Source organism: Cynara cardunculus, assembly GCF_001531365.2.
Source record: "Cynara cardunculus var. scolymus isolate 2C chromosome LG 1, CcrdV1, whole genome shotgun sequence".
NCBI classification, from domain to species: Eukaryota; Viridiplantae; Streptophyta; class Magnoliopsida; order Asterales; family Asteraceae; genus Cynara; species Cynara cardunculus.
The window spans coordinates 5,517,312-5,543,865 of record NC_037528.1 but is presented as its reverse complement, the minus strand read 5'-3'; the positions used below and the strand labels follow the sequence as shown (position 1 = coordinate 5,543,865).

The window sequence follows — 26,554 nt, the reverse complement described above, 5'->3', positions numbered from 1 at the left end:
CCTCCCCCTCCCTTTCAAAATCAACACTCCCTAGGATTCTGAAAAGAACCCTCCCCCCTAAAGGACTATATAAGTATAAATATATATAAATCTACCTATATACATATACTCCTATAAGCTTAACAAAGAACGATTTACAAAATATAAAGTGTTTTAAACACAGGTTAAAATAAATGAAAATGCGCACCATATAGATATTTTGACGCATACAGAGCTGGGTAAAGGGAAAAAAAATTCCAGGTGTTACAGAGCGTCCCCTGATATTTGAACAACTCTCGCTAGAAGTGGCTTATAAACACAAGATCCCTGTCGGACACAATCGATTTAGGAACCCCGTGCAACCTCACAATTCCACGGATAAACTCTACTGCCACCGAGGCTGCTGTGTACGGGTGCTTTAACGGAATAAAATGGGCTGATTTACTAAGCCTGTCCACCACTACCATTATTACACTGTCGTCTCAGCACGGAACTGTTCGACGGCAGCCTTCTGTTGGTTCAACTCAGCTTCAAGATCCTGAATCTTGGTCATGGTAGCGTGGATAAAGCCACAGGCGCAAGATTGATGCTCTGATACCAATTTGATATGAATCAATTGGCATAAATTAAGATTAGCGGCCAAAAGTACCACTAATCGGATGCTTATTAGAATAAACCCTGAATTTCGAGACCCAGTAATCTCCAATGTCTACGACAAGAATCAAAATACTAGAATGAATCAAAACAATGGGGTGGCCGGTCCCTTAAATAAGCCGTACCCTAATCCTCAAAAATAGGAAACATACTTATCCTAAGTAACTAATTAATAACTTTCCTAATCAATTAATTAAGAATAAGGAAATTGCAAACAACCCCCTCTACTTGTTTCCTGACTCTCTTTTGCGACGCTGATATATCCGACCCCAGTGTGGGTCGGGCTGAGACGTATCAGTTTAGGAAACAGCTGAAACTGAAATTTGCTACAATTTGCTTCCCTTGTAAATTTAACTAACCACATTTGCATTTATAGTAGATTAAGTGAACTCATAATGTCTATTAAGGGCCATCATATAGTCGGTTCCAGTGATGTCATATTTTACCAACGCTACAAAAACAGAAATTGGAGCACCATTTCAGTAGCCCATGGAGTGAGAAACAGATTTAGTGGTTTTGTCTTGAAGCTTGTTGAAAATATTATTACAGAAAATAATATGTATGTATGCAACAACCGGATACACAAGTGACCATCTTCTTCTTCAAGGTGGTGTATACATTTAATGTGCCTGCCTCCTGTCAACTTTGGTGCCATGAAAGGAGATTTAAGGATTTTGTCTTAAAGAAGTATTTTTGATAAAGTATGTGAACTAGGAAACGAGTCCTATCTATTCTGTAGGAGATACATGATATATCTTAACAACTATGGAGATAGTAGAATCTCAGAAACATGGCACAATTTCGATCAGATATGGGCAATAACAAGGTCTTTAATTTTCTATAAGCACATAGCAATCTTGATCTCTTCTATGCCAAAAGGTACATAAAGAAGATTGCCATTTATTACTTGCAAATGTGCATATGTTACAATTAAAGGGGAAAAGGTAGTTTGAGGACTCACGTTCTTCATTAATTTCCACCAAAGTAATTTAAAAAATATGAACATTGGTGAAGAAATGTGTTACCTGTTAGTAGAGAGGCCGGCATTCTTATGTAAAGATCTTGACTCTCTTCACAGACCTTAAGATCCATCAATTCACCAAACCAGAGTAAGCATCCACTCCCCCCTCCTCTGATATCTAAATTTGCATAAGCCGTGCAAGAGCAATTTTTTCTGCAGGCTTTCTCGCACTCACCGAGGTTCATGCTCAGATTGTACCATGAATGCCGTGTGTCAGGAAATTTCATCCCTCTAATTTTCCAAAAGACTTCTCCAACCCTACAATCTAAAGGACTTTTGAGTTGGCACCCACTCGACCAATCTGCCGTGTTCCATTCATCAGGGCGTTTTTGTTCAAAACCATCCATACAAGTACAAGGAGGAGTCTTGTTGATGTTACAGATTCCATAAGGACCACAGAGTCCATAGCCATTACATATATCCTGTAGAAAATTTGAAAAAGCAAACCAATCTTGACTTCGATTTCTCCAACGCATTATTGCTATGCTGCCATCCCACTTCAAATGTAGCATCTGAACAGCTGAACTTTTAAGCTCGGATATATAATATACTTCCTTCTGGTTAACAACAAAGTCAACTGAGTAAATTGGATTTGGCATCTCATCAGGCAGACCACTAAACCTAATGCCATTCCATGGTCCAACCCTGCTTTTGACTGAACCTTGCCCGAGGATGAACCCTTGTGGATATCCATTTGTATCTACATAGTTTACATACTGACCTAGAGAAGGATCACTGGGACTCTTCCATGATGTTAAGTTCCTGCTTATGCCTGTAACAAAGTCCTTACCAAGTTTCATGCCGGGTAGCAAGGTGTCACCAGGATAATCAAAACTTTGCCAAATCAAATTTGTGTCACCAGTACTGTTTACACCCTTGACAACAAAATTCCCATTATCCAAAAGTTGTGCCACTGGATTAATGTACCTGGCAAATGTGGAAGAAGAAGATGACCAGATTACAGTACCATCACAGCAGGAAAGCAGCAGGAGTCCCTGGCTACTGACTTTGAAGGTGCCTGATGTATTGGATAATGGCAAGTCTCTGTTAGCAACCCATACCACTGTACCCGTTGCAATCTTCTTGTACCATATCCCCAAGTAACGGTTGTTGGATTTAGCAGGGCTAAAGAATCCCAGTTCATACATTTCTCCAGCTGAAACAATGGTCTCACCATCTTTGATGACTTGATTTGCAGCTATGCTGTCTACTGCAACAGAAGGTGAAAAGAACAGCAAGAATAAAGCAATGGAAATTAATAAACTTGTGAAAAGGCCTTCCATGGAGGAGTTGCCCTCTTTGATGATTAGTATTATTTCCTCAAGACAACATTGTTGAGGTTGGAAGGGAAGAGATAGAGGTGAGCATAGGCTTGGACCAAATAATTGTGTCTTCAAAAGCTTAGAAATTATATGTATTGGTATTAAAGAAAAAGTCTTCAACCTCAGAAGAGGATTTTCTAAGCCTATTTGTTTACCTTTTCGAATAAACCGAATTTACATCCCGAGAAAAGCATAGAGAAAAGAGGATTTCCCAAACGTTGACGATTCATTCATTTCTTGGAGGTTGAAGAAAGATGGGCAGAGTTTTTAAGAAGTAAAAAGAAAATAGTTGGTCAAAAGTGGGCTAATTTCGTGAGTGATTTGCCTTCCCCTTTTCTATTTGATAGCTACTTGATAAAGGAAAATACAAGTATTTTGTTGGTTTCTTTTTGTCCACAAAAAACATAAACACAAGCCATAGGAAGGTTTTAGCAAGAAAGAGAAGGATTTGGGTGTTCTTGAACCCAAGAATGCCTGCAGCAAGAAAAGAAAAAGTGTAGTGCAAATTAAATTTAAAACCATCATTTTGACATGTAACCCTCGTCTTGATTTTGTTTAAGATGATGAATTCAATCTCATGTTGTTCAACTAAACTTTTAGTAGTAATTTCTTGACCCCAAATCATGTTGTTCATCATCTAAAACTGATAGATTCAAGTGGGTTATATATGAACAAGTAATAAGAATGGCCAAATTAATCTTAGCAGGAAATTCATGTTGGATTGATAGGTTTTTGTTCTGGAGATTGATCGGAGGACAGCTGTGGAGTTTTAGCCGCAGCAGACCAGACGGCGGCGATATTCATGGCCTTGCAGGCGGGTAGCAAGAAATAGGACGGCGAGCAAGGCCGCCGTGTGTTCTGGAGTCTGGACGGAGTGGGTAGCAAAACCTGGGCCGAAGCCCTTTGCTTTCTCTTCACCCATCATGCAAAGTTGTTAGATTGGGCCAACTCACTTGCGAGTTGCGATTAGAGATGGCCAAATTGGCCCGGTGACCGGGACCGACAAAGAACCGGGACCGGTTATGGGACCGAAAACCGGGACCGGTTGAGGTTTTTGGTTGTTTCGTGTGACCGGGACCGGTTATGGGACCGACTATGGACCGGCCCGGCCCGGCCCGAAAATTCAAATAATTTTATAAATAAATGTATTTTTAAATAATTTTATAATGTATTTTTATAAGAAAACGTAATTTTAATTATATTAAAACACATTTTTTAAGTGTATTTGAGTGACCCAATTGTAAATTTTATAATGTATTAAAAATATATATATCATGAAAAAATAATAAAAAAATCTTATTTTTTTAATGCAAGGACCGGTTGGGACCGGGACAGGGACCGGCGGCCCATAACCGGTTATAAAGTACATATACCGGTCCTATCATTTTCAACCGGGACCGGGACCGTTTATGAGAAAGGTGAGGACCGATTGGGACCGGCCCGGGACCGGTTTTTGGCCATCTCTACTTGCGATTAAGGCAACTCTAAAAATAAATATCATCTATATCTATACTATATTATAAAGCATTTGACAAAAACTCTTAAAAACCATTTTTTATGCATAAAGTACTATCTATATATTGATGCATATTATTTAAAATTCAATATTACAAGTAAATTATGCATAAATACAACTTATTAAACTTCATGTTTTAATTCGTGTAACTAACTGCGGATAAACAAAATCAAATAGAAGATAAACATCTCATTTTAAAACATAAAAATCTAATATATAATAAGGATAACTATGGAGTTCTAACAGAATCATTATCTTTATACAGAATTTATTGTTAAGCCAAAAATAAATTACTTTACTATTTGATCTAAATTAAATTATAATAAAAAACCAGAACTTTTAAATAGTTGATTTGATATTAATATCGATATCTATACTATCTTATAAAGCATTTGGTTAAAACTCTTAAAAAATCTTAAAACTCTTAAACTCGTTCATCCCTAAACGATTTCATCCCATATCTGAATTTGTGTAACTAACTGCAGATAAACACAATCAAATACAGGATAAACATCTCATTTTAAATATAAAAAATCTAAAATATAATTACGATAATCATTGAGTTCTAACAGAATACTTAATTATTATTTTTATAAAATGTTATATTATTAAACCAAAATTAAATTATTTCATTATTAAATTTAAATTGAATTATAATAAAAAAATAAATTAAAGAAATTACATAAAAAATAAAAACTTTTAAATAGTTGATTTGACATTAATATTGATATATATATTTTAAAATTTTTATGATATCTTCAAATTTATATTTTATTCAAAAATAAAATCATTATTGTTTTTTTTAAAAACACATAATATATACTATATTATAAAACATTTGACAAAAACTCTTAAAAATAATTTTTTATGCACGAAGTATTGTTTATTGATCCATATTACTTAAAGTTTAAGATTAAAAGTAAATTATGCATAAGTACAACTTATTAAAGCTCCATACTTGAATTCGTTTAACTAACTGCAGAGAAACATAATCAAATATTGGATAAATATCTCATTTTAAATATAAAAAATCTAAAATATAATTATAATAATCATAGATAACTAACAGAATTTAATTAAGAAAACTACACCAAAACACAAGAACTTTTAAAAAGATTAATTTAATACTGATATCGATATTTTTTTTCAAAATTTTATGATATTTTAAATTTATATTTTATTCAAAAATAAAAATATTATCACTTTCTCAAAACCACATAAAACCARTGTTTACTTAAAGTTCAAGATTACAAGTAAATTATGCAAAAGTACAACTTATCAAAGCTCGATTTTTAAATTCGTATAATTAATTGCTGATAAATATAATCAAATAGAGGATAAACATCTTATTTTAAAATATAAAAAATCTAAAATATAATTATGATAATTTTCGAGTTCTAACAAAATAATTAATTATTATCTTTATAAGAAAATTATATTATTAACCAAATATAAATTACTTCGTTATTGAACCTAAATTAAATTATAATTAAAAATTACACAAAAAATGAGGAATTTTAAATAGTTAATTTGATACAAATATCGATATATTTTTGTTATGCATAAAATACTGTATATTGATGCATATTACTWAAAATTCAAGATTACAAGTAATTATGCATAAGTACAACTTATTAAAGCTCRATGTTTGAATTCGTATAAATAATTGCGGATAAACATAATCAAATAGAGAATGAACATCTCATTTTAAAATATAAAAATCTAAAATATAATTAGAATAATTATCGAGTTCCAACAAAATAAATAATTATTATCTTAATAAAAAAATTATATTATTAAACCAAATATAAATTACTTTGTTATTGTACCTAAATTAAATTATAACAAAAAATTGAATTAAAAAATTACACAAAAAATGAGGAATTTTAAATAGTTAATTTGATACAAATATCGATATATTTTTGTTATGCATAAAATACTGTATATTGATGCATATTACTWAAAATTCAAGATTACAAGTAATTATGCATAAGTACAACTTATTAAAGCTCAATGTTTGAATTCGTATAAATAATTGCGGATAAACATAATCAAATAGAGAATGAACATCTCATTTTAAAATATAAAAAATCTAAAATATAATTAGAATAATTATCGAGTTCCAATAAAATAAATAATTATTATCTTAATAAAAAAATTATATTATTAAACCAAATATAAATTACTTCGTTATTGTACATAAATTAAATTATAAAAAAATTGACTTAAAAAAACACAAAAAATGAGGAATTTCAAATAGTTAATTTGATACTAATATCGATATATTTTTGTCAAATTCTTATGATATCTTCAAACATATATTTTATTTAAAAATAAAAACATCATCGCTTTCTTAAAATCACATAAAGTCATATCATAACATCGACTGAGATAAAGAATAAAATGAAATATTAAAATCACGATGTATCTCGTTTCATTGCGCGGGTACGCTTCTAGTATTTAAAAAAAAAATTATGATGTCTTCAAATTTATTTTTATTCAAAAGTAAAAACATTATCTTTCTCAAAACTACATAAACTATATTATATCAATAAAAAACAAAAAATTAAAATCAATATGTATCTCGGAGCATTGTGCGAATACTTTCTAGTAATATTTAAATACATTATGCGGTTTACAATCACTAGATTAGTTACTTGGTAGTGGTAAAACTTTCTATTAACAACTAAAAGCTAAGGTCTATTCTTTTTTGGATTTTATCGTTGAAATTTATTTTTTCTTATTTTCACTCTACTACGTAAACGCTATACTAGATTGAGTTATTGACGTCTTGGGTCGTCCATCTCAAAGCTTTGCCTTAGGGTTAGCCCTACTATGGAACAATTATAGTGATACCTGATTGAACACAAAAATTATGTACCATACTCATTAAGTGAACAAAGAGTTAGGGTAGTTCACCCAACTCTTACTTGGTAAGCGTTTATCAGTAAGATTCAATACATTCATTTTACTTAGTGAGTATGATTTTAATCTATCAAAACAACATTGTATGCAATATTTTTATTCGTAAGTGCTTACCAGGTAAGAAACGTCACTCTCAAATCTCAATTACCGGGTAAGACTCTTGTTCCTTGTCATCGTTCTTACCAGGTAATATTCTTAATCCTTTATCATGTTTATCCGACAAGTTAAAGTGACCCCGTTGTTTTAATCCTAAAACATACAACGGTTGTTTGACTTGTTTATATGAAGACCACAAAGAAATAAAAACGACTTCTTTGTTCATTTCATTACAGAATTGATGGTGATCACCATGAATTTTACAAAAGGCATTGTGGGTGTGTATTACATTTTGTAACGTAATTCATACAAAAGCTAAGGTAAAAGTCCATTAGGGATAATGACATCCCCAATGTTGTTGTGCCATGGGTCAGCCAAGTGGGTTGCCAAATTCTCCAAGGGTCCGGTTCCCGGATAAGCCGATTGTTGCACGCAAAACCCCACGAAAGCCAACAACGCTAGCCGCCCTACAAATCCATAGAAACAAGATCGTTGGTTCAGATACACACAATTATACATAACATAAAGATAATATTATCAAGACTGTAAATTACCATTTTTGATCTCTTTAACCTTGTACTCTTCAAACTTCTTCGGGTCTTTCGAGTAACCCAACGGGTCAAAAGCTCCCCCGGGATACTTCTTCTTCTCGGGGTCTTTTTCCATGCTCCTCTGGTGTTCCACAAAGGCAATCGAGAGGAACTCGATGGCCAAAACTGTGGGTAGGGTACCCCATGGGACAGGATTCCCCAAATAGGTAGCTTGTCCTCCTGGAAGAGCTGCCCATTCTTGTGCTTTTACCCAATTACCTAAACCCAAAGCTTCAGGTACCAAAATCCCTGGCTGCAAATTCGTAAGATGTCAAATGTTGATGTAGTTGATTTGATATTATTGATTCGCATGTTTGGATTTGAAATTACTTACGACGGCCAACATAGCCCATCGACAATGGATTAGTTCAGACTCTTTGAATCTCTCGAGGTTCTCTGGAACCTCACCTAGACGAAGTGGATCAAAACCGAAATCACTGAAACACGCAAGAAGAACCTTATATTAGATCAATTTAGTAAATCATTGAGTTAGTTTGTGATTTTTTTTCATAAACAATGGTTATACGTTTAATCTATGCAACATGATATACATATTCTCGATTTTCTAATAGAATTATATTCTCAAATTTGATGCACTGCTTTGATGGTACTTACCCTGGGGCGGATCCGTCTAGATAGGATGGCCGGGGCTGTCCTGGCATCCAATCGGAGGTCATGGATAACCTAGATCCGTTAGTGGCCACACCGTGAAGTGGCACGGCGGCGGTGAATCTCGACTTGGAAGATGAGAGAACCGAAGGGCGGACGACGGCAGGGATGCGACAGCTCATCAATGTATTGGACGCCATTCCGAGAGGACTATTTGGATTCGGCGGCGGCCGTCTGTGGTGGTAGAGTAAGAGAAAGGATGGTGGTTACTGGTTAGTGTGGTGGTGAATGAAGAAATGGGGTGGAGACACTGGTACAATATGAACTATGAAGGAGATTTTGGGGGAAAAATCCAAATATTGATTTTGTTGGCTAAGGGTCAGAAGGTTCTGGCTCCTTATTGGGCCACGTGGATTGCCAATCTATTAAGACGGTTACGTGGCAGATGCAGGGGTGCATTTGTCATTTCCAATTGTGGTTTGGTTTTTTTGGGAATTCATGTGGTGAAGGACCGAAGGTTGACTGTGATTTCTTTTCCCTTTTTTTGGTGAATAGATTATTTGAAGATAATAAAACCAATAAAACCTTCTACCAATTATTTAACGAGTAATTTACGTTTTTTGTCTATCTCGTTTATTAAAACTATAAGAGTATTCGTGTAATATAGTGAGACATAGTTTAATTTTAATATTTTATTTTATTATTTGTTTTTGTCAATGTTGTAATACGATTTTATATGTTTTAAAAAAAGCAAYAATGATTTTATTTTTGAATGAAATATAAATTTGAAAAAAAAATATATTAATGTTAATATCAAATCAACTATTTAAAAGTTTTCAATTTTTATGTAATTTCTTTAATTTATTTATTTTATTATAATTTAATTTAAGTTTAATAACGAATAATTTATTTTTGGTTTAATAATATAACATTTAATAAAGATAATAATAATTAAGTATTCTGTTAGAACTCAATGATTATCTTAATTATATTTTAGATTTTTTATATTTAAAATGTGATGTTTATCATGTATTTGATTATGTTTATCTGCAGTTAGTTACACGAATTCAGATATAGAGTTTTAATAATTAATTGTTATTTTTCTCTTTATAATTAATCGTTATTTTTCTCTTTATAGTTTATAATTCTTTACTATTTTAATCTCTTATACTTAAAGTTAAAAATTAGATTCACTGATGAAAATAGTAATGAAATGCAAACGGTACATAAAAATGAAAACCGTGAGTTCAAAACCACAAAAACAAAAATCACAACATTTACCAAACCATTGGAATAAAAAACGTAATTTACGCTTATTATTACTATTATATAATTATGGAATAAAAAATTAATATATTATATGCAAATTTACATTTTTGACGATTATTAAAACCACACATTATATTTTATTTTCAATGTTTTGTTTTTATGTGAAGAAACATTTTTTTGATGAATAATTAATATGAATTAAAACTTTAGCAATAAAACAAAATACAATATAAACTTATCATGTGAAGCACGTAAGAAAGTTAGGTTGAAGGCTAATCTGGTCACCCAGATTTTTGACCCGATTGCTGGATCCACTTTTCAAGTCTTCAACCATCTTACAAAATAAGTAAATTGTATAAAATTCTAAATCCAAATTATACCAACTACAACCTTTTAAAATATACACTAAAATTTGGGTTAATTCTTATTATTTTATGAGGAAATAACATTTACTTTTAGCATACGTAAGCTTTACAGACTAGGGGTGTTCAAAAACCCGATCAACCCAACGTGAAATAATTCAACCCGATGTCTAATCGAGTTGTGAAATTATCAAACTGTAGGTATTGGGTTGATATTGAGTTACTATTATTTGAACTCAACCCAACCCGATGAACCCGATATCTTTTTATTTCTTGGATTTAATATGATTATTGAATTTCTATTAATATATGCATTAGACAATTACACTATCATGTATGTTTTTCATATACACATATTTTCAATCTATTCACATCTCATTATAACTCATTCATATATATGTTCAGTAACTGTGAACATATATATGTAAATGAGAAAATTTAACTGAATGTGATATACTTAAGAAATATGGATAAGTTGTATCAAATGGTTGATGATGAAAAAAAATTATTAGTAAAGAAATAACATATTCAAGGTTAGAATAATATTTTAATATACCAAAGTATCAACCCGACCAACTCGTACGGGTTGGGTTAGGGTGGGTTGCACTTTGGTTTGGGTTGGGTTGGGTTGGGTTAAGATTTTTCCAAACCTCAAGCATTGGGTTGGGTTGTTCAAATGTCTTCAACCCGATCAACCCAACCCGTTAGCACCCCTATTACAGACGATTTAAGAACTTCACGACATGTTTAAACATGATTTTTTTCATCAAAGTTACTCATGGATAATTTTATTTAGGGAAGATAAAATCAAATGTATGATCCAGTATTGGTATGCGAAATTGTTCAAAGCCTTATCTGTCTTAAATCAAGATTCAAGATTTTAAAATTGTTCATGAATATCTCAGAACTAGTAACGTTCTACCGAATGCTAAATTAAATTTGAGAATATTAGACTTTGTTCTACCTAACGTTTAGGGAACATGATACCGAAGCATATACGAGAACGACAGTTGGTATAAATCATGCAACTTTATCTATATATTACAATACTTTTAGAGGATACATTTATTTGTTTCATGGTTACATATCATGGGATTGGCTAAAGATCATGTGATAAGCATAAGAAAAGATCTTGACATTTGATCACCTTTAATCTAAAACTCACTTATGAATCACGTTTGATACAGGACTTGATCCGATGCATCTCATCCTAATATGCATATAAGAATGGAGATTATCTTCTTATGTTTCTCACGTTAACTTTCTTTCTCACTGGAACCAACCCTTATGAGATTATGTTGTAGATGGATCTTATCATAAAAAACTAGATGTGTTCAATGTTGGAGTTCTTGTGTTGGAAATCACGAGTCTCCATGAACTCAAACCTTATTATCGTCAATGAAGTTACGATGACATTAGCAGAACCCCGATATAAAGTGTAGTTGTTCATGTTCGGGTCCTTTAGATAAATTTCCTAATCGCAGTTTCAATTGATAAGATGTTTTTGCTCACTCTCAGTCAAACTGAATTCAATCAATCTCACTACGAATCTACGAAAGTCAGGCAGTTGATTGCCTTCGACCTTATCGATTGAATTCCCCACTTTCTAATGCAATAGAATTGAGAACTCAAAGTACATTTCTAATGCAATATGTAAATACGAATAACCATTGGTCTCACGTGAACCCAATCATATATATATATATATATATATATATATATATATATATTCGTTCAAAATACCGCCAATCAACAATGATGGTTTTGGAACTCTTCGACTCAGCTGTTGTCTTTAAATTGGGTTTGTGCATGAAAAGCAATGTTAACTGTTAAATATGTTATAGAAAGATAAATGGAAAAACGCGTACATTCTAACAAACAATAATACTTTAAATCTAAATCTATAGATTTATGAACTGAATATATGTTCTTGTATACCTACGAAGTATGCTAGTAAAAAAATAGAATAATTCATCTAAAACGACTTTACATAAAAAAATGTTGCGGTTATAAAAATTATTATGAAATATGAGGTACGTATTATTAAATGCACATGAATAGGATAACACATGAATTGGAGACTTAAATGTGGATTGAAAACTAAGTTTATCATAAAAAAAAATGAGCTCATATATAGTTATAACATTTTATTCGTTCCAAAACAAATGTTCACGATAAAAAAAAACACACTTTAAAAAATATGTAATTATTGTACTTTTTAATTAATAAAAGAACATGGTTTGGACATAACATTTTTTTACCATGGATTATAAAATTTGGATCTCAATTAGGTTTTAATTTAGCAAGTTAGGTTTGAGATTGGATCTAGTCATAAGAAGAATGTTTGGTATAAATAACTCGCTTTTTGGTCTTCAACCCCCTCAATCACTATGAACGTCCCGATCAATGCAATGAGATGTGTCTATTTATCTATCTCTTGACTCGAAATGGGAGCATGATTAAAAAGGATCTTAGAGTGTCTAGGGTTAGGCCATGAGGGTCTCTTAACACCTTCTTTTTTCTTCTCATCGTAGTTATTTCACAAAAATTTGTCATGGTAAGGAAGAAGGGTTATTTTTCTCTAGTGCTCTACCATTATTTTTTAAAGAGTGTATAAAGTTGGTGGTTCTTGTTGTTTGTTAAAGATTTGGATTTGTTTCGTATAACAAACTATTTATATTCATGGTCTTTAATATTTTAATTCCATAATACTCAGGGTCTCTAAAGCTAACAACGCTACTTAACAACTGTTATAAAGAAATAACAAGTTGTAATAATTGTTTTAATTTTTTTTGCTAGAAGCATTTTTATATATTCAATCATAAATCAAATTTCTTAAAGTATATACTAAATAAATTTATTTTAAAAAACTATTAAATTGATAAAATGATTTTTTCGTTAAAATTTACCAAGTTCAAAAAGTCAAAAAAAAAAAAAAAAAAAAAAAAAACTTTACATTTTTTTTGTTGGGTATTGAAATATACAAACAAAATAGTTATATATATTAAAATTTGTTTAGAGCGAATTATACTTTTTGTTCTATAGTTTATCCAAAGACTGATTAAGGGGCCGTTTACCAAACACTTACCCGGTAAGCACTTATCGGTAAAATTTAACACCATCTTTTACTTAACGTGTAAGATTTTAGTCCACCAAAACGGTATCGTATGCAACATTTTACCTGGTAAACGCTTACCGTGGTAAGAGTCGTCGCCCCCACTTATCGAGTAAGACTTTTGGTCCTTGTCTCGCTCTTACCGGGTAAGATTCTTGGTCCTTACCATATTCATCCGGTAAGAAAATGTGACTTGGTGTTCACTTACCTGAGTAAGTGTTTGGTAAATAACCCTTAATTTTTTTTAATGGTTGTTAATTAGAGGTGTGAACTCTTAAAACCCTGAATATAATGATGAAATCCAAATTTTGAGTAAACAACAATGTAATTCACTCCTTTTTAAAATTTTAAACTAAAAGATTGTTTGTTTACCTCTTAATAGTTTCATTAAGAGGCAGTCTCTGAATCGTTAAAAGGTGAATCTTGTTTGGCAAAAAAAAGTCTGTCTCTTAATGGTTTCAAAAACCTTTGAATGATTTTGTATCATGGATCTCCCTTAACCATTAAGAGTCTTAATTTCATTGTAAGCAATTACCAAACAATTATATTTCATTTTGCACTATATCATAAGAGCCTCTTAATCATTCTAATAACTTAATCATTCAGTAATTACCAAACAGTCCCCAGAAAATAATACCGACGGACCCGAACTTCAGACGGGATGACACGAATCCGCTTAGGATCGGGTCGGATCTTAAAAGCAAGTTTTGGCAGGAACAATTCGTTATATAAATGGTAACCACCGAACTCTATCAACAACAATACAATTCCATACGCCAACGCTTGCATTCTCGATCAGTTAAAGAAAAACCTCTAGATCCTCCATCGTATCGCCATCGACGATCTTTGACCGCCGGCAGTTCAGGCTTTTCTGCGGTACGATCCTGCATCGCCACCATCATCGATCTCTTTCTCGATTATTTTCTTCCCCCTTTTGTTGCTTGTGTTACTTTTTCTGTTCTCTATCTATATCTGTTCGCTTAGTCGGTTGAAAACCGATGTTGTTCCGATGAAATCCACTGTTGATTGTTCAGATTCTTCTCTACCTACAGAGAGTTGGATTCTCTTTAATAGCAAATTAAATCTCGTCCGATTGTGCCTGAATAGAGTTTTATTGGGGTTTTGTGTTGTAATTTTTTCGGATCATACACACACGAGTATACATATATTATTTATGTATTTTATCTTATATGGAGAATACTACATACAATTTCACTCTATGGCTGTTTGAAAATTTGGATCTGTGTGATGGATAAAAAAATTAGTAAGAAAATAGAGGGTTGATCGATCACATTTTTTGCTCTCGTTTTGTCTAGGAGTTCTTTTTTATTTTATTTTGATAGGTCAAGGACTTTAGACTTGGTGACTTTCTTTCTTAGGGTTTGATTTATTATTTTATCAGTTTAAGTGTTACATGGCGCTGGTGGATTATATAATTACTACAACTAGATTGATCACGATGGTCGTTCATTTGCGTGTGGTCGTGGATGATTTTATTTTTTTGACCTTGTAAGCTTCAAGTTAGCATCCGATGGCCATTTAAGTTGGGGAACCGGTGATGTGTTTGATGACTTGGACGCCTGCACTAAATATATATATATATATATATATATATATATATATATTCATCTTTCATATGGCGCAGTAAGCCATGATAAAGCTTATAAGTACGAAGCACTAATAATTGAGTTAGGGTGCTGTGTCCACACTCCACACTGGGTGCAAATTGTGTCTGTGTTGGCTTGAGTGCATCCATATACGCATCAGGTACATACCCATTTTTGCCAAAATATAAACATCAACACGATGCGTCTTGGGTCTAAGTAGATGGGGATGATTTTTTTAAAAGGGCCTGGCTCATTTTTTGCTGTTTCAAGTTCTCGTTACAAGGATTTTAATTCTTCAGGATCAAAAAGGAAAATGAGTCGCTTCAAATATTTGGACATCTTTTCAATATGGTAAAAACATAAACGGTACACCCACCAACTCTACCAATAATTAGAGTTTTGACATGCCATTTTCTACTTCTCTCAATTATACATCCTTGTCTTATCTACTAGTGTCCATTGGACAGTTTTTTTTGTTCAATTTTCTCAACAATCCTGAATTGTGTTGTTTATTTGTTTGTAGGATGATCACCCAGATAGAGTGTGGTAAACATGTACTTTGATGAATTATTTCGGCATGAGTTTAAATATATTTTGGTGATGTTTTTTTGTTAAGTTATTTTGTTTATTTTGGTATGGTTGTGTTTTGTTCTGTATATGTGTGTATATATATATATATATGTATGTGTGTGTGTGTGTGTGTGTGTGAATATGTATGTGTGCCAGTGCCACACCCAGATTTTAGTATATTTTTTAAATGCCAACCCCATGTACCTGCTATCATTTCACATGATATCTGCACACATTCCCTGCTTAGTTTATAGGCGTATACAAGTGGGTTTGCTAATAGAACGTAAACGGAAAAGTTGAACGTAGATAGACGTCATAATTTTGATGCATGGATATGACTACCCTGTTCTCATTTAGATGGGTATGTGTTCTTTTGGGATTCTATAGTGTAGCTTGATTGGATGTTAAATATTGTGAAGTGCATGACAGTCTGATGAAAGTGGATCGATTACGGATGCTTAGTTTCTTGTCATTCCATGTTCTGCAGTTTCCTTTTCGAACATAGAATAAGCTAACTTCACTTTACGCACTTCATCTTCTAACCCACACTCCCCAAGTGTGCAATATTGTTTTTTTGCAGCAAGGGCCCTTACTTTCGATTGTACATGTTACTGTTGGGGCTTCACCCGGCTTTGTTGAAACAGACTATGTAATAACTGAAAGTATAAAAACCTGCTCAGATTATACAGAAGAGGGGTCTATATAAAAAGGTTTCCAAAATGTTTATGGTAACTTATATGAACCCGATTGTTGAAAGTTGGTTGCAGCGCACATCATGTCTCATTGCTCATCCCCATTCTAGACGAAGATTGGATCATGATAGAACATGTCGCTATTTGTTGGAGAGATGATATGCTGTTCTGTGGTCAAAGAGAAGAGCTTTCTATTATTTTATAAAAATTTGGACACCCAATGTATGCTCTAAAGTTTAAGTTTAAAAAGGGAGATGTGGGAACTTGTAATTGCCTCACATATGTAAGATGCGGACTTTAAGTTCCTTGGAAGTTGAGTGGATGATCATTTCCCAGATCGTGGTGGATAGGAGCGTACTCTGTCACAAAGTTTCAGGTCATGTCCAATGATGATTAGTGATAATGACTGTAATTTCAACCACTCATTTTGTAACAGGCCACTAGTTGTCTGTCCCATGGGAAACATGAGAACTTGATACTCAAGTGTGCATGTAATTGTAGCTATTCTGTTGCCTAATCACAATTGCAGCTCCTTATGTTACCTCTATTCTGTCTGACTACAGATTTTGACATTTAGTTTTTATTTTCCAGATGTTTGTTTTATCTGTTTATTTTGTTGATCATAAGGTGTGTGTTAGCACACAAGTGTTTATAACAACACTCTGTATGCTCTATGAGAAAGCACAAGGGGAATGAGTAGAAAGGAAAAATTGAGAGAAAAGATGTTTAGTATCATCCATTCCAAAGTTCACGAGCTTGTAACTGCTGTCAGTATTTATAACTTTAATATGTCTATGGTAACTTATGATTCTTTTTTTATGTTTGAGGATGCTGCTGCTATTATTAAGCTGTGAGCACACACAACTAATATCTCCCTAACCAATGAAAATTGGAACAAGGAATTACAGATTTTCCTCCTGAATAGCTATGGTTATAAACACAAGTGAAATATCAAAATTACCTACTGGATATCTATCCCATACAAAGTAGTTCATCCTATTTGACTTTAAGAACCTTGATATATAAATCACCGATAATTTTAGTTAATTGGTACTTCCTTTCTGCATAGGAGTATGAAAAAATAAGATTTTTGGGTTGGTGTGTACTAGTTCTAAAGTAATAAGCTAGCGTTTTATGATGTAGGATAAGAAAAATCCCAATCTATACACATCCAGTAACCTGGAGTATTTAGCCAACTGTAGGATCTTCATCTAATAGACAGCTATTTGGAATTTCATTTTTCCTTGTTCTCTAAATCACAAATGGCATTACATTGCAGGCACTTTTGACCTATCTGAGCAACAGAAGGTTTTCAATTTTGAGTAGTATGCCCTCATCAAGATTAATATTTTATGAACAGATGCAAATATGTGTGACTACAGAGCATCCTYTTGTGAAATATCTAGAGACCAGGTTCCCCTTCTCTGACATTCCATAGTAAGACTGTAAGCATTGGAATCAAAGTTGCAGCAGTATGACAATATTACCAAAATCTTGTGCTTAAGTTTTTCCCTCTGAGGTGCTATGTCCTAAAAAATAGTTGAATTGATGGTACGTACCTTTTCTTCCTTTTAGGACACACTTCTAAGCAAGGAAATAACAATATGGGTTTCCATTGTAATTTGTATCATCACTCAGAATTGTACAAGGGGTGATGATAATTCTCTTCTATATATATGGTAGGGCCTCCCTCCTTGGCATTTAGTTTTGGCTAAACAACTATGTTGAAGTTATACCCATGGCCTCTCTTTGTTTCAGCAGCTGACCTTTTGTGTTGAAAAGGCAGTTAAACTGTTACAGGGGTAGTTAGATCCTGGAATGCAATCCACGACTTGTGCTCAGTTTCCAGGATCTGTACGATCAATATTGACCCTAGGATGGTGATGTTGGGCTTTCAACGTGGGATGGGAAGGTCTGAGGTATTCTTTTATCACAAGATGTAACAGGTTCAGAGATCATCTGCGACATCCACATTCCAATGGAGAAAGAGTAGCATGCTGTGGTCTATGTCTATAAACATAGAATAGACTAATAGAGCAACAATCTGATGCTATAGAATAATCTAATTATCAAAAGTGGATCACAGGTTCCTGTTCTGAAGACTAGTGAAAGGCCATTATTATTGATTTGTCAGGATGGAATTTCCTTTTCAGATGATTCTGGAAGGAAGAAGATGGAGGCCCAGGGTTGGTTGGTCATTATTGGGCTGTGGCCAAATGGTGCAGTTGCATCTATCAAAATTCAAGGGGTTCCTTTCTGATGGCCCCAATGGCCAAGATATCTGTGTAAGATCAGCAGGTTCTGGAGTGTATTCGCTTGAAGACTATTCTCAAGTCTCTTGAAGATTTGTAAATTTCTGTGACATGGCAACAAATATGTCTAGAGTTCTATGTAATACAACTGATGTTTCCCTTTGTGGTGGAGATGCAGCTACTTATTGTAATCGCAAGTCAAGGGAGGTTTCAAATTTCAAGTATGATGCTCTTCTAATATCAGAGGACCATGTAGTATTTGCAGTCATTCCGTTGAGCTACATATGTTCTGGTTTGGTTATTTGCTGCTTCTATTGGGTAGCGTTTCTTCATTGGTGGTTGTAGGTCCTTGTTTATGCTAACAATATTAAACAATGAATATAGCATATCCAAAGACCAATCACACTTCCAGGAATTTAGGGAAAGTCATGGCTTCATCTCTGTATTCCTGCCAAAATAAGGGTGTAGTAGTAATGATTTTTATCAGTTGATCCATCCCTCAAGATCTCCCTTTTCACTTAGTTTCCATTGATCTTGTGAGTATTGAGCACCATCTCCTTGTAAGTTTTGTTTGTTTTTAGTAGTGAATTTCTTTATAGCCCTTAAAACATTTTTTGAACACTGTTATCTAACGCAATCATTGGGTCCTAATATGAGGTAATAGTTCCTTCTATCCCAGATAACCTTTTTTGTGCAGTGCAGGATTGAATTATTTAGGTCGAATTGCCAGGGAGAAATTTATGAGGTACCTTTTGATCCTATCTTGTCTGCAAAATAAGATTTGCTTCATAACCGTGGCAAAGCTAGATAGGTATGAGAGGTATGTCATGTTGAAGTTCCACCTGTAGTATGCCTTTAATAGGTATTTTTGGTATGGATTTAACTTTGTTAAGCATCTTTTAGTTTGATTCAGTTTTGTCTGCGGAATTGATACTCGGATATTTTATAGTTTTAGTGAGTTTGAAATTGCCAACTTAAAACAGAAATGGAATCTCCTATATGTAGCTGACAAGTTGGAATGCTGCTGTGTGACCAGGATACAGATGCTATAGCACATTATTGGTTGAAAATCAATATGTTTTTAAAAAATTTAGTGCCAGGAGAGATGGTCGCGCAAAGCTAAGGAATCAAGACACTACTTTCCGATATAGCCTCCCTATACATATGTTCAACGGGGAACTTGGAAGATGAGTAGCATGAGTAGTTCTATTACTTTCTGAAATGTGTTAATCTTAATTTTGGAACCACTGAAGAATAGTCAATGATGTTGAACCTTCTATTATTTTTTGTTTCGTAGTTCCAGTAGCTGATTCTGGAATCCTTTTTGTCAATTTGATAAATTTCTGATAAAGTTGTCGTTATATAAATGCATTCACTCTTTAACAAATAAGAATATGAACAATAAAGTAGCAGACCTTAAAGGTGTTCGGGTTTTTTGTTGCAATTATATAGCTAACCTAGTGCCTAGGCTTCTTGTCTTTGCATGGGTTGGGGAGGGAAGTCCTTATCTGTGGGCTTTCCCTTTCATTTTGCAAAAAAGGGCTGCCGTAGGGACTCAATATGCTGACCTCCCGGACACAAAAAATTAACCTTACTGACTCCCCAGTTAACCTTTTGGTGAATGGAGGAGTAACCCTTGTTTTTCATCCTTTCCGGGTACATTCCCTATTTTTTTAGCACCTAGTCATTCCAAACCCAATTTTGGGGAAGCCCTTAATATTTTTATTCACGATAATCAGTGGACTACTTTCTCTTACAATCAATAATGTCATTTATGAAAACTATACTATTGCATTTTGTTATCTTTGTCATTTTTAGATTTGATTACGTAAAATAATTTATTAGGTTGGATGTTGTAGCATTGTCTGGAAAGTATAATTTGAAACTACACGAATGTGAGGATTTAGAAGAGATCTATATGGAACCTCAATCGAAGCATTTGCAAAATGTAAGCTGAGAACAAATAAATTATCTTGGTGTCTACTGAGATATGAGTGTCAAAGGGGTTTATACAAAGTGTAAATGCTCTTCTGAGGGACTTCTTAAATGCTCTTTGCAACAATAGTTTTCAAGAATATTGAGTACTTCTTACTTCAATGCGAGTTTTGACACTCTTTTGGGACTGCTTGGTAGAAATGCTCTTGTGTATATTTGCTATCATGGCTCATCCCAGCTTCAAGACATTTTCCTCATCTGTACAGGTTGGAATAACAGTCTTTCAAGACGCAGTGAAATAAACTCTTCTGTCAAAAGGCATGAGGCATAGACAATTCTCTAACTCATTTACGAGATCTGGAATTGACCAACATGACAGCAACCATACGCCGGTGGAGCAGTCGTACTTTTCTCCGGGTAACTTCTTGATATATTTGAATCTGCTATTTAATAAGGAATATTGAAGTAAATGTCTTTTTTATAATATACAAGAGTGTTGTTACATTGTCTGATATTAACTGAATTATCTGAAAGCACCAGCATTTTTTATAATATCTCCCAGTATGGAGCTACTTAAGTGTAATACGTATTGTAAATCCCTTACTTGGCAAGCTTATCCTTCTTTGAAACATATTTTTATGAATTTACTTTTAGCATTCACAAATTCGTGGTCTGAATTTGAAATAATCCTTATTGAGTTGCATCCTCTAAAAAAGCTATCTGGGAGATTTAACCTTGTGGTTGGTAGGTTTTTTTGTTCAATTCTATTCACTGGTAAATCTTTTTCTGAATTGTCGATGTGGATCTTTAGCAGGTAGGGCTGTTGCCCCTGAGAATGGTCCTTTTGTTGGTCAGATGAATCATATGTCAAGAGGTGGAGTACACTCTGGTTCACATCGGAATTTGGAAAGCAGAGGAAATGAATACCCTTCATCAAATGTTAGCATGGAAGTACAGCCCTTTGTGCCAAATTTTTCAGGCTCTTCGGTTGATCCATACTTGCATTCATCAATATCAGAAAATAGATCTTTGGCCCCAGTGCCTCCTGTTGGGCAGGTTCATTGTACTAACTATAATGTTCCAAGTATACATGATGTGGAAGCCGGTCTGTCGAACTGCACAACAGGCAATGTCGGGCCGCCTAAAAGAAAAAGGTCAGATATGACCGGATCATGTGAAAGGGGTAGTTCGAGCAGCTTCTATAGTGCAGGAAGTTCATCCAGTTCTTCTCAGATGCCAAGGGAAAAACCAGCTGTGGATTGTCAAAGTGTACCTCCATATAGGGGCAGTCTCACAATTGCTGGTGAAGAAGATTCACCTAGGAATGTGAGGCGTAGATATAGACTTGATCTGGAACCTAGCATGACAAGAACTAATGTACCAAGCCATTCTTCTCATTTCTACCAATCAATGGCACATCCAGCAAACTACTCTGCCCCTGTTCAACATGCCAATCTAGATGCTAATGGTGGACAGTGGAATTCTGCTCCTCGTTATGCTGCTTCCTCTCACAGAAGGATCTCGCCTTCAGGTGAAACTTATTGTCCTTATCCCTTACTTTTAACTATCGGTAATAATATCTGTCCACATTATTGTAAGTTGATTAGTAAGTTGGAGTGTCTAGAAAGGCTTACTAGATGCTCTAGGAAATTTACAAATAGACAAAGTTATTGTGGATTTTCCATGATTGGAAAGAAAAAGTAAAGAAGGTATTAAGGAATTCTTCCATGAAAATGCAGATACAAGTGGCTTGCGGCATGAGATGAATCAGTTCCATATTGGAGGGAGTTCTTCTGATGTTGGTGCCTGCCACCGTGATCCTGTTTTCAGCAGACATCCTGTTTCAACTTCACAAAATCTTCATAGTCCCCATGCTCCATCACACGTCAACCATTCTCAAAGAGTTCAGTCTACATATGGGAATGGTTCAAGGTACTCCCACTATCCACATGGTGGTACTTCATCAACAAATGGAGTGCGTACGCTCCCAGAGAATTTCTCTTCTAGAAATTCAAGACATTGCTCTCCTGGAGGATGGCGCAGTAGTTACAGGAGTGGAAGGCCGAGGATAGCTGTTGAGAGATTCCAGTCTGTTCTTGATATAACGGAATCCCATAATAGAATGGGACAGGAGGTATGTAACTTATGTTCTTTAGATCCCTTTCTGCTTAAAGTAAAAGCTCTTGAAAAGCTTTGTAATATCAAACCAAATATTGAACACCAACAAACTGTGTTCAATAACCTGGCTTTTGTCTTTCGTTTGGTTCAGTCATTTAATTGGTGCAGACACATCTTACTTATAACAGTAATCCTAAGTTTCTAATCACTTTTGACTTGAATTTTGTTCCACACAGACCATGATGATGGAATCCTTCAATGGTAACTCCAGGAATACCTCGGATCAATATAGAGATTTGAGGCTAGACATTGACAGCATGAGTTATGAGGTTTGTATTATTGGCTGCTTGCCCCATCACTTTTCCATTTCATTTCATTTTGTCTTGTTAATTTAATTTATCTGCTTTGTGGCAGGAATTGCTTAATCTTGAAGAAAGGATAGGGAATGTTAGCACTGGTTTATCCGAGGATAGCATGTCCAAGTGTTTAAAGGAAAAAGTTTATTATTGTTGTTCGGACCAAGACCAAAACCACGAGGAAGATTCTTGTCCCATCTGCCTTGTAAGATATCTACCTTTTTCTCTCTTTGACATAATTTTTGTTTAGAAGTTTGGTTTGATTGATGAAAAGTTGCTTGGTGTGGTGATGAACAGGAAGAGTACAAGAATGGTGATAAGGTTGGAAGGATGGAAAAATGTGGGCATGATTATCATGTGGGGTGTATCAAGAAGTGGCTGTTGATGAAGAAATTATGTCCCATCTGCAAAACAGAATACTCAAATCAAGAAGCAAACCCATAACCCACTTAGTTTGCTTTTTGTTGTTATTTTGTAAATAAGTAGGAAGAAATCCTGCTGCTGTTGTTTTTATGATAAGAAAACAATGAATGAATAATAGTTGTTAGGAATCCAATTATTGTTATGAATGATTGATTTATGTGTGGGACAAAAAATATTTCCTCCTCATTGTTGTTTGTTTATTAGTGTATACGTCTTTGTGTTAGCATTGGACTAATAACATTGTAGTGTCAGGTTCATCCAAGAATATTAACGAAATCTAAGTAAAAGGTCTAATCACATGTGATTTTACTCTAAAATCATATGTGATTCACGGCTTCACGCGACTTTGACACACTTACATTGACTTTTGATGTAAAATTACATGTGATTTGACACACATGATTTAGCCGTTTTCGTGTTCTCTTGTTTGGTTATTGTTATCGCTTGAGCCTCCCTCTAATATTGTATGCTTATGAAGAAGATATATGATGTGACCCTTTCGGGAAAATAGATCTTTAAATCTTATGGCAAGTCTTTTGAACAAATTAGGCTAGCAATGAGTAAGGGTAAACTTGTTTGTATGTTATATTTCGATCAATTTGATAAAGATATGGCTAAAGAAATTTTTATTTACTTATCAATTGTCGACCTAGCAAATTATATATAGAGGTAGGGTATTGAGAGTGTAAAATGTATCGCATACTTGAATAAATGATTATATCAATTATATTATTTATAATATTAATATTAAAAAAAAAATGATTTAACATATGTCTCAATCGAATTGTTGTTTTCTAATTCTTTATTAATGCTGATTAAAATTAAACAAAATATAAATAATAAGCTAAAAGTAAAAATGAAGCGAAAAGAGAGGCGATGATGTGCGCCACTGAAACATGGTTGGTATCAAGAGGAATCTGGAATTATGATTTTCTTTTCCAATTTCACAAAACAAATAAATTGTGTTTTTCTATTAAAAAATATTTATCAAGCATTTACATATATAATTATAATAATATGGATAACATTTTAAGAATATCAGACGCAATTAATTTTTCGTTTTTTAGATTTTCCTTAATTATATCTTATAAATTTCACTATAATTCTACCATAAAACAAATTTTAAGGTCCTAAACTATCTTACTACGTTTGTGTACTGGTATCGAAAATATTCCTAGTTTCATTGCTCATGATGACGACCTATCAATAGAAATTCCATTTAGGTCGAGTTTTATACATTACGGATTGGCCATGCGGGTAATAGCTATCGGCCTTTTTTGCATTTTGGAAAGCACAACAACCGACAAAATAAATTCCAATGAGAAGCATGACCATGACGATGTTGAGAATCGAGAGTTTATGCCAATCCCGTCTCACGTCCTCTAGCACCCCGGCTTTACATGAGTCGCACTCATAGCACAACATATTAGGGTCGTTGTTCCATTTGTAGCAGTCTGCATCTTGTGTCATCATCGGCGCTTCATAGTTACACGCACTTGGTGGTTTGCAACAACCTGACTACATATATTAACACAAAACAAGATTAGTACCTATTCTATTGTATGTCTTTTTTATTATAGTTTCAAAAACGTCATTAAGATGTTTTTGTAAGTTAATTTTTGACAAATATTTATTGAATTGGTTTAGTGTCATCTACATCGGCCCCCACGATGCAGCAAAGTTGGTTTTGGGTGTATATTTGCATAAGCAAGTGCTGGTTCGAGTCTGACAATCATACTGTAGGAGTTGCTAGCTACCTAAAGGACGATTGTGTATCTGGTTTGCCTCTCACATGACACTTTGAGATAGAGCAGTGTGGACCCGCTCAGAGGTTGCTTAAGATTGATAATGTGCTTGTATTTTATATTTTTTTGTAATGGTTATTGATTCGTTTGAGAAGAAAATGAGTACCTGAACCGGAGACATGTCTCGAGTCCAATAATCAACAGGAGTCCACGTAACGATCTTAGCACAAGCCTTGGACCCCAAAATGCAACTCCTTACGGTCATCCAATAATTAGGATTCTCAATCCTTTTTCTCAACCACGGTGAATAATTTTGCAAGTGGTACTCCCTATAAGTCCTTCCAGGAACCTCGACGCCGCCGCCAGGACCCGCCACCACGAACCCAAAAACCGTCACAGCCAACAAAGCGGCAATCAAGAACAACATCACCACCAAATACACCCACAACGCCCATACGACATGAAAACACGCCCCTATAAAACCCGCTAACGATATAAGCAGTATCACAAATCCCAACACCATAAGCGGGCGTTGGAGGAAGCTTTCGCAGGTGGCGGTGCTTTTGGCCATCCATAAGCCACCGCCGATGATCGGAATCGAAGCCAAGAGTGTCAATAGGTTCAAGAATCCTATCAACGTGTTACTGACACTTGACATATTTGTTATCTTGATGATGATCTCATTGTTTCTTTAGCTTTCAATGGTCTTAATGGTTCCTATAAAGCTATGTGAATTCACATTCATGTACATCTGGCCTCCTTTGCTTTTCTTTGCACTAAGGGTATGGAGGAACTTTACCATACAAAGTAAGAAAATGACTAAATTGCACTTCTTAGCCATTAAGTAACTCCAGTTCCGACTGTGAAATGACATTTTTGCCCATAGCTTGTTCATACTTTTTATTACAAGTTAGTTTTGCTTATTGACCACTCTATTATTCAAAGAAATTGTTTATTTAACCATACAAAGTAAGAAAAATGACTAGATTGCACTTCCAAGTTCCAATCCTAAGAGTGAAATCACATTTATACCCATGGCTTGTTGAAAATGAAAATACACAATACTTTTGTATTACTAAAGACTTGGATTTGAAGCTTAAGAAAAGAATAGTGACAGGGGCAAATTGGTAAATGTGTAAAAAAGATGTTTCTTTTGGATATGGCCCATTTGGAGGCCATTATGGCATTGCTTTCATTATATTTAGGCCTCCACTCCAAAAGGAGCTAATAATTTTGAACCTTTGTTTGATACCTACAAAACCAATATCTAATAATACAAAATTAAAATTCTAAAATATTCCATTCCTTTGATTAAACAAAAAAACAAAATCTTATTTTATTTTATTTTTGGATTGGTGATGTGAGAGATTTGGAATAAATAGACAGCATCTTTTATCA

The 26,554-nt window shown here is 34.0% G+C and overlaps 4 protein-coding genes across 14 annotated transcripts in view; 1 reads left to right on the top strand and 3 right to left on the bottom strand.

The window, feature by feature from the left end:
* LOC112515458 (G-type lectin S-receptor-like serine/threonine-protein kinase At4g27290) overlaps nucleotides 1-3,696 on the bottom strand; it is a 9,338-nt gene extending 5,642 nt beyond the window's left edge. The window contains exon 1 of the mRNA XM_025122298.1: nucleotides 1,659-3,696. Coding sequence (XP_024978066.1) covers nucleotides 1,659-2,937 — 1,279 coding nt within the window. The 5' untranslated portion in view covers nucleotides 2,938-3,696. The remainder of the gene's footprint in view (nucleotides 1-1,658) is intronic.
* A 4,016-nt stretch (nucleotides 3,697-7,712) lies between these two features.
* Nucleotides 7,713-9,040, bottom strand: LOC112520890 (chlorophyll a-b binding protein 6A, chloroplastic-like). Its single transcript, XM_025129517.1, has 4 exons — nucleotides 8,719-9,040; nucleotides 8,438-8,540; nucleotides 8,068-8,356; nucleotides 7,713-7,980 (listed from the first exon to the last, which is right to left on the bottom strand). The coding sequence occupies exons 1-4, from the start codon at nucleotides 8,910-8,912 to the stop codon at nucleotides 7,829-7,831; spliced, it is 738 nt and encodes a 245-aa protein (XP_024985285.1). The 5' UTR covers nucleotides 8,913-9,040; the 3' UTR covers nucleotides 7,713-7,828.
* A 5,179-nt stretch (nucleotides 9,041-14,219) lies between these two features.
* Nucleotides 14,220-23,595, top strand: LOC112508950 (E3 ubiquitin-protein ligase MBR1-like). 11 transcript variants are annotated; one of them, XM_025113839.1, is made up of 10 exons: nucleotides 14,220-14,334; nucleotides 18,481-18,612; nucleotides 18,758-19,115; nucleotides 19,277-19,399; nucleotides 19,616-20,931; nucleotides 21,326-22,045; nucleotides 22,254-22,648; nucleotides 22,869-22,961; nucleotides 23,047-23,193; nucleotides 23,286-23,595. In XM_025113839.1, the coding sequence occupies exons 5-10, from the start codon at nucleotides 20,835-20,837 to the stop codon at nucleotides 23,430-23,432; spliced, it is 1,599 nt and encodes a 532-aa protein (XP_024969607.1). In that variant the 5' UTR covers nucleotides 14,220-14,334; nucleotides 18,481-18,612; nucleotides 18,758-19,115; nucleotides 19,277-19,399; nucleotides 19,616-20,834; the 3' UTR covers nucleotides 23,433-23,595. The 11 variants fall into 11 exon arrangements, with proteins under 11 accessions (XP_024969607.1, XP_024969611.1, XP_024969603.1 ...); XM_025113843.1 differs by having other exon boundaries at nucleotides 18,481-18,625; XM_025113835.1 differs by having other exon boundaries at nucleotides 18,481-18,675.
* Nucleotides 23,596-24,569: 974 nt separating this feature from the next.
* Nucleotides 24,570-25,838, bottom strand: LOC112525886 (tetraspanin-6-like). The gene is made up of 2 exons (XM_025136205.1): nucleotides 25,323-25,838; nucleotides 24,570-24,929 (listed from the first exon to the last, which is right to left on the bottom strand). The coding sequence occupies exons 1-2, from the start codon at nucleotides 25,812-25,814 to the stop codon at nucleotides 24,615-24,617; spliced, it is 807 nt and encodes a 268-aa protein (XP_024991973.1). The 5' UTR covers nucleotides 25,815-25,838; the 3' UTR covers nucleotides 24,570-24,614.
* Nucleotides 25,839-26,554: the final 716 nt, after the last annotated feature.